At 28.7% G+C, this 9648-nt stretch overlaps 1 protein-coding gene across 2 annotated transcripts in view; it reads right to left on the minus strand.

Moving 5' to 3' along the window:
- Positions 1-8950, minus strand: part of LOC112681759 (protein outspread) — an 87544-nt gene extending 78594 nt beyond the window's left edge. For both annotated transcript variants that reach the window (XM_025552064.1, XM_025552065.1), the window contains exon 1: positions 8373-8950. In XM_025552064.1, the coding sequence (XP_025407849.1) occupies positions 8373-8504 (132 nt within the window). In that variant the 5' untranslated portion in view covers positions 8505-8950. The remainder of the gene's footprint in view (positions 1-8372) is intronic.
- Between the last annotated feature and the right edge of the window lie 698 nt (positions 8951-9648).

The following is a 9648-nucleotide window of genomic DNA, read 5'->3' on the forward strand; positions in this document are numbered from 1 at the left end:
TGGATACCTATGACATGAAAATAAATAAATAAATTTTCTTAAAATTTATTTTTATCTATACATAATTAAAAAAAGTCAATAAATACTCTGATAATTACAAATACAATTATTATTTATATATTATATATAAAATTACACAACTACATATTCATTTAAAATTTTGAGTTTTTTTTTTTTTTAATTCACGTGCATATTAATACATTGCAATGTGATAATGCTCGTTCGTATTACCGTGTATTGCGGATTAGACAGTGTTCGGATTAACGTGATCCTACTGTATATGTTATATAATTGTTTATGTCTACTATCGATGAATCTAAACATGACATTATTGGTTGCAATTTAATCTAGCTAATTTAAAATTACAAGAACATGAATTAAATTAACAAAATACACCGAGGTGGAAACACTGTCTATCTATTATTTAGCATTACAAATTAACAGGTAAAAACAGAATGAGGGAGGGGTTCAACTCCACCACTAAAATATCAAAATTTTTTTTATAAAAAATGACCTAAAAATGTAAAAGTTATTTCAAAGTTTCCCATGAGACTTGCAAATGCAATGTATAAACATATATACATTATGTAGTGAGTAATAAAGAATGCTATTTATCAACATTTAACATTTTTTCAAAACCTTCCCCCAAATTTTTTCCTGCATTGGCCCTTACAAATTAACGACATATACAATGTATATTATACATAGTGAACCGGGTTATGTGTATGACCCGTCAAGACCTTGAGACTGCGCTATATGGCCTGAGTTAATTTCATGTATGAAATTATTTTAAGTTTTATAAATAAAAAAAATGAAAAACTATCAAGTATTATTTAACGATAGTAAAGTATAGTCGAAACCGTGTCACGAGTTTAATTAATAGACAGTCCGCACGTTTCGCAATTCTTAACACATCTGAATAATATGCCTCTCGCTCGGCATGCGCATTAAGCCATATTTTATCCTCCCACTTCTTCATACAATATCCATGAAAATATAATGTGCAAAAATAAAACATACACGTGACATACAAAACAAAATTTTATAAGAAAAAAACAATAACTCTAATATAGTATTGAAGAACAAAATAAAAATTATAAATTGGGTGAAACGAAATAGATCATAACAGATATAACAGATATAAAAACAGACATATAAGAGATGTCAAAATGCATTACGACAGGCCAGTTTATATTTCATATTTATTTTTAAAAAAGTAAATATTTAAAAAAATGGTAAAATTTAAATAAAAAAGAATTTAAAAAAAAAAGTTATATCACGGAATATATTCAATGAATCGAATTTATCTTTTAGATTTCTACAATAATAAAATTATAGTAAATATAAAATTTTTTCGTCGACACCATCTAAAATAACGTACGTGTATATTCAATTCAAATTTTTAATTAGGCACATCTAGATTATTAATAGAAACATGGTAATTTGAAAATGTATACATAAAATTCAAAACTGAGTCTTCGAACAATATTCTATTTTGTATTATAAAGAAATCGTGTGCTCTTATCTTATTTATCGTTAAAATATAAACCATTACACCAGTAAGTTATTGTTAGTTAGAAATTAAATATTCTAGTCACGTTCGAATCAACTTTTAATAGTTTGAACTTCTTATGAACACCAAATTTTGTACCATCATTTAGTGATTGAAATGTATGAGATACAGTTATCGTATTTTTAAAGCCTGAGTATAGAAAATAAGAAATAAAATTTAATTAATTTATCTAAGGACTAAGTCATTATAATATGAACCAATAGGTTCATCTTAATTTTTACTTAGATAAATCTAGTTGAGTAACTTATTTTGTTCAGCATTGAAAATTTAAATGAGTTTTATAAATAGTAAGCAAAATCAAAGTGTGTTAGATATTTAAAAATTAGTAATACTAAATAACAATTATGAATATATTCTAAATATAAAATTATTATTGTATTAGCACTAAGATCGATAATTTAAGTCCAATATGACGGATACATTTTGTTATGCCCTAAAACTACAATATGACAATATTAGCATATGTTTGTTTTCATTGGTTTATTTGTCATTTGTTTTTCTTTTCCTTCTTTTCTATTTCTGTTAAAATTATAATCACAATCACCACTGTTGTTTGCATAATTAAAAAAAAATCAAAGTAGTCTGCATATTACAATGTGCGAGGGGATGCTCTAGTATACATCAAAAAACTGATTAGACCGGTAAACATACGGAGCCGTATGTCGATACAAAAACACACAAATGTAGTCTCTTCTGCTGGATGACGACAATGTTTGACAGACAGATGGACAGACTAGTCCTGACCTGTTATGGGTTTCCTATTCAACGTCTGGTTTGATTTCTCTTTACTAAATTTGTATCTTGTTCTTTCCTCGTTGTTGTTGGACATTTTTACCAATACCGTTTTCTAAACAAAAATGATCTAACCTATTTTCGAGCCTATTTTCTATAGGACTCACAGAGGATATTTTTCGCACTTGTCAACAGTATGACGTACCACGCGTAATTGTCGTCTTAGACTAAATTGGTGTTTGGTGCGGTATGGTGAAACGAAATGGGAGATAAATTTTAAAACCATCATAGTACAAGTTTTCCAGTGTCAAAGCGAGAAAATGTATTTATAAATGAATTATTTATAGGTACAACAAAGATGCAAATAATACGTTAGTCAAGATGTAAAAAGGATCAATAATAAAATTTGCACTATTGCCTATCTTTTATTTTAAAATATTGAAATATTCATAGCAAAATTTAATAATGACTACAAAATGAGCAAATACAAAATAAATAATATTGCTTTTAATATGTATAAGATCTTAAAAGATATATATTTGAAAAAATAAGTTATACATTCTTAAAATCATAGCATGATTTTCTTTAATATGACTAAAGGTATATAAAAATAAAACTCATATCTAACTGAAAATAAAATTTAAATTTCTTTTCTTTTACATATTATTTACATTAAAATTGTTATAATAGTGTAAAAGTTCAAAATAATAAGTACGATAAAGACTTTATTATTAAGACCTTCAAAAATAATAATAATAATTTAGACAATTAATTTCGCACAGAAAATTAATGAAAGAAGAATAGTTCTCAGTTCTCACACATACAATTGACATTATATAACCTATACAGTATACGGTATATAACTTTATGGTATATTGATAAAAATTAGTAATTGTTATAATTTAATAATTTTTAACAGTCTAAAATATACCAGAAACGTATTTAAAAAAGCACAGACTTTAAAATTTGTATTTAAAATATTAAATAGCATATTAAAGCCCCATATAAGATCCCGAAAAATAATGCTATATATTTTTAAAACAGTTATGTTTTTGGTTTTATTTTCCAGTATTAATTTTAATATCAAAAACGATTCCAAATTCCACGATTTGACCGTTAAACTAATAAATTACCGAGTATAATATATATTTTAACTATCAAACATCTTTAAGATATTTTTATGAAAGTTTGAATTTCATTAAAAAATAAGGATTATCAATAGCTATTCTATAAACATTTAAAAAATTTTTTAGAATAATACATAGCTATAATATGTAATGTATGAAATATAGTATGTACATATATGTATATATATATATATATATATATATATATGTAGAGATGTTAAAATACGGTATTTTATTTATTTTTTGTATAATACCGTATTATACCGTATAGAACCTTGCAGTACCTTAAATTATAAGGAATTTAACTAAGGTTATAATCCCATTGTCAATTATGAAATATAAATTATTTTAAAATAGAATAATTAAAAAAAAAATGGCTAAAAAGTTAGAAAAATTAAAAAAACACATACCTGATACAAGAATTTTTCACAAAATTTACCAAAATAATTTTTAGTTATATTATCGATTTGCAATAATGATATAAGTAACATACGTTTGTATGTTATACATATAAATACATATTTTTTTAATAGAAATAAAAAGAAAAATATATCTACTTAAAACGTCTATAATTATATACTATCTAATTGTATCTATATATTTACAATATTTGAATATCATAGTAAAATAAATTGATTTTAGTTATTCTTAACACCTGAATTCTAAATTAACACGATTACAATAATGTTGTATATTTTTGATTTTTATAATAATACTGTACTTTATTGGAGATACATTCTATAAGGACAACTAAAAAATTAATAGTCGAGTTACTAAAAATAACGCTTTCATTTTTTTTTATACTGTCTGTATAAAATAATTTTATACCATGTGTATAATACCTTGTATAATACAATTCTATACCATTATATAATACAAACTCACATCACTATATATATGTATAGTAAATGAAAATAATACAAAAAATCGAATATTAAATCCTATCTAGAAATTTATTTATCAAATTGTACCACTATTTAAAAAAAAATCTATAAAACAACTACATGGATTATGGATTGAGAAAACACATTATGTAAAAAACACTATGGACCTATAAAAAGTAAAATTACCAACAATATTATTGACTTGAGTGATTAATTACTAAAACAAAATCATTAGTAAAAATTGTTTAATACGTTTCATTTTCATTCATTTTATCACTAATATTAAAAGAGATGAACATCAGTATTTTTATTTTACAATAATATGCTATTCATACATTTAATTTTTTACACGCAAATCTGTATCAGTATGAAAGTGGAAAGTAAAATCGTAATGCTTCTGGAGAATCTGGGTTGCATAAAACCGAAGTCTCCTTCAGTAGTAATTACAGTTATTATTGTTTCAAAAATTTCATTTTTTCATATACGTTATCATTTAGAGTTTGATTTAAATTACATAAATCCGTGCGATTCGATTTTCACGTAGAGCAAAGAAAAAAAATAGTTATTCAACACGACAACACAATACTCGTATCCCAATAAAAAATAATGCAGATAGAAGAAAAAAATAGCTTCAACTATTCAACATAAACAATGTCTGCAATTACCTAAACGATTAGAATATTAGTTGTAGACTCATAATAGTAAATATATATATATATCATATATATATTATATTTTTAAAATATACATACATTGTAGGTGCCTAAATATAATTACTATCACAATATTCAGATAAGATATCTATTTAAATACTTTGAATGAATTAGAAATTGAAGAGGTATAAAAAACTATATTCATATATTAAAACTACTTATTTGAATATTTAACCTAAACCATATTACGAGTAAATTATAGTTAGTTTACTAAGTATAAAAATAAAAAATAAAAACTTTGAATTATGTATAAAATTATTAAAAGCATAGTAAATCAGAAATAATTTTTTCGCATACCAATTTCGAACTAAATCTAAAACTCGCATACTAACTCGTAGACTTTCTAGTCGTAATCCGATGCGATTAATTATTGTTTGATGTGCAAGGGGAAACCGAAAAAATGACATCGTAGTAATGTTACGAATGTGGAAAACAATACACTTTCTCTTTCATTTCAATAATAATTAATGAAATCATAATTGCAAAGTAGTAATTGAATTTCAAAATTGGTGAAATCGATAAGGAAATCTATTTCAGATTTTCTTTAGGAAACGAAATATTTCAAGTTATGACAGTAGAGGCGATATACATTTTATTTAAGCTTAATAGGATTTGTTTGTCACAAATTGGTTCTCGCAAAGCCTATATCAATCGATAACAATTAAATTCCAATATCTCGAGTCTGTAAATTGCGAGGAAAATTAGTTAACTATATTGATTACCTGGTATGGTAAGAAGACTTTAAATGGACTTAACAGACTTTAGAATACAAGTTAATTTGGACGCTAGCAAGGGCGCTAGCTGATACTTTTTACAATTTTGATTGACCCAACATAATACCGCCAGTGGTATGTATGAGATTTTCTAGAACTGAAAACTGTTTAGAAGTGCGCACATGGAGGAAACCAGCGATAATATAACCGGTTTCTTCATATTCCGCAGAAACAAGAATACAGTACTCTCTTATCTTGATGTCAGTAATGAATTGAGGAGATATTAGTCAGGCGCAAAAAAAATTGACGTTTTTTTCACCAAGAAATATTCAAACATGTCTAGTCGATGGCCGAATAACTTGTGAACCTATTCATTATAACCCCAAAAACTATTCAAAATTTGTTCCATTATGCCAGGCTCGTATTGAGGTCTAGAGGTGCTCCTGGCGAATCACCATATTTGCCCCCTACCCCCAATGGGAAATTTGCATTTTTTTTTACAAAAAATCATTTGAGATATACATATATAAAGCATGTATAAAAACCTAGTATACAAGGTAATAATTATTAATAAAGTTTAATAACTATTTGTATTACTTTAAAATGTAAACAATCAACGCATTATAAAAACATGTAATTTTCTTCAAATGTTTTTGTTATACAATTATGTTGAATTATTTTAAATTTATTTTAATACAATGGTACTTTTCTTGCTTTTATAGAGGCAAATTTATCAAATTAAATTGTTTAACTACATCTTTTTCATATTTCGTGAAAATTATTACATGAGTAGTGTTGAAATTTGTGCCCCTCTTAGAATTGCGCCCCTGGCCCATGCCCTCTTGCCTTGCACTAAATACGGCTCTATATTATGCTACAAAAAAGATTAAAGGGTCTTAATTTAGAAATTTGACTGATATTATTCATCAGGCAACTGCACAAGTTTCTACTACATTTTTAAAAAAAAAATTTAGAGAGTTTTAAATTTTTCTAAAAAATAAGTTATTTTATAATATTAAAAATATATATATAAAAGATATGAATCAATAATTCATAATAATACAATTATATCTATTATTCTATTATTATTGTAAATGCAAATTAAGAGTTGTTTACAACCACATGATATAAATAGATGTTCTCTTTCTCTGTACCTTTGCAGCAAGTCATATATGGTTTTTGAATTTTTTTTTTTTTTCTTCTGGGAGGAAGGTTGAGACCTAAGGTCCCCCCCGAAAACATCCATCTGCTTTTACCATATATGCAATACCCACAAAATACATTATAATTGACTCCAAAAATATAATAAAAACAATCTTTAGGCACGTCTAATTATAAGTTAGTCGAAAAAAATTATATTCTTTCTTCAAATGATGTTAAACATTAATAACTCAAATGCGCACAATATAAAAGAAAAATGTTTTAACAGATTATAAGCAAATGAGAAGTTTATATATCATGCGTTCGCATATGGATAATGAATATTAATAAAATATTAATTATATTTCTATAAAATTATATTAAGTATGTTAAGTATAGCCGTGAAAAGAAAATCTTGTTTAAGAAAAAAAAACACTAGCTAATATAACAGATAGTGTTCAAACCTGTAACCGTCGTGTGCACAACGGTTATCGAAATTTTCTGAAGACACCATGCAACCAATGATCTATTGATTTAATTCTTCCGCGGTAATCATGAAACGCGTGCTACAGACGCGCACAAGGCTGTCGGTTTTTTTAAAGAATAATAACACCTAGGAACAGGAATATTTCGCCTGAAACACAACCTGGAGCGTGGAAAACAATCAGAGACCAAAACAATAATTTCTGTTCAAACTAATCCGAAATGCAATGCATACTGGTAGCTTTACGGCTAGCCATACGTGATCGAATCAAATTGCTGATGGACTACCAGGGACGATCAAATCGTTGAATTTACCAGTGAACATTCGTAATCTCCGTGATCCATCCGAGCACGTCAGCGGTGCCCGACTCGCGGCCCGCGACTACACGTGACCCACGAAAGTATTCACGAAGGTATTCACAGCGTGACAATTTTTTTAAAATTAAATAAAATATTAAAAAAAAAAATAAAATTATTGAGAAATACGTGTTTTTTTTTTTTTTAATGTATTAATTTTATTTTCGATCATTTTCAAATAGAAATGTCACGATATAACCCCCATGCACTTAAAATAAAATAGCGTGCTGATAAAATTAATGTGTACCTACAGCGTGTACCTCGATCTGTAATCTTTTCAGTAATCAATAAAATATTTGTTGAAAACAAATTCAATATATACCAGGTATATTTTACCTACATGTATATTGTATATACCTACTATGTGCAACAAAATAACAAATAAAATTATATCGATATTGATATTATTCGTACTTTTTTATTTAATGGCCCGATTTAAGATAATTGTTTACCAAAGTGGTCCGTCAAGGAAAAAAGGTTTGAAATCACTGGTGTACATCATAAATACGTTAAACTGTTAAGTGCTCAATCACTGATATTATTAGTTGTCATCATTATTACCGGGAGTTTCGCACTTAAACTTTAACCGCAACGGTATACCAAGGTATACTTTACGACTGCGTTATACGAGAACTGAAATTCACACTCACCCGATTACTCTCCAAAGCCTCCGCGCTATGCTCCTCCTTCTGCCTGAAGCAATTAGTGCATTTCGACTTGTTGAATATGTTGGGCGAGAACTTTTTGCACTCCCCGTTGCGTGTCATGGGCCCCACGGTCATACCTCGCGCTCGCACTAAGACCCGACAAACATCGACGTGTATCCCGCGTACTTCTCGGACACCGCCGAACTTCGCGACGCCATTCGAGCGTTCCTGTCAGTAGTTAGTAGAGCGACGGTCGACTTCCCGTCAATCTATGTGTATGTATCGACGATTTTCCCGCACAAATCGATCACGATCGACTCCGCACTCGCGCACTAGTAGCTGGTACGAGAACGGAAACCCAAAAAAAATAACGACGACGCGATCGCCAAGATCAATTTTATTACACGAGCACACGCGTCAAGTGAACGCACTCGTTGAACGCGCGGACGTAGAAACTGAAAAATGTGTTCAATTCGAATACAAAACGACAATTTTCACGGACGACGTGATCGTACACACTAGCGTTCCGCGCACGCCGAAGGTTGGTCGATAGCTGCCGTGCCGTCGTCATCGTCGCCGTCGCGAGAGGAACGTGCCGACCGTATGGTTACCGCCACGACCGTCGCATTCGATTGGTGGGGAGATGGAGCGCGGCGCGCACACACCTACAGCGTTATCTGTACGACGATACTACGGTACGACGTAATTTCTGAACTGCTGTTCGCAGGTATACCGAAATCGTTATGAAATAATAGTGTCCTACATTAATCGTGGTACGAGGCAGTGGTGCGCAACCCGGGGGGTCGCTACTCCTAAGGGAGTCGTTAGATTTTATTAAGGAGTTGCCAATAATTTAACGCCAAATTATAAAGTTACGTATTTCGCACATTAGTTTTAATGACTCAAATTTTGTATTTTTTTTTTTTACATGTTTTGGATTAATTAAATTAAAGAAATAATAATTTTTTCAAAAATTAACGATTTCGTTTATAAGAATAAAATGTTTGTATACACTAAGTATATTATACATTGTTGGTAGGAAGGGAGCCGTTTTATCGAAATATAATAATTTGAGGGTCATGGATCAAAAAAGGTTATGCATCGCTGACATAAGGTATAATCAGTGCCGGTTTTAGGAAATTTGAGGCTTAGGACTAATAATCTATTATTTGTTTTTAATTGAATAATCTGGACACCGCACTGGGACCAAGTCATGTGAAAAACCGAGGTATTATTAATTTTACAAAACAAGCAAAATTGTTCAATCTCACATAAAAAA

This window comes from Sipha flava, unplaced genomic scaffold, assembly GCF_003268045.1.
Source record: "Sipha flava isolate LNK unplaced genomic scaffold, YSA_version1 196_pilon_pilon, whole genome shotgun sequence".
NCBI classification, from domain to species: domain Eukaryota; kingdom Metazoa; phylum Arthropoda; class Insecta; order Hemiptera; family Aphididae; genus Sipha; species Sipha flava.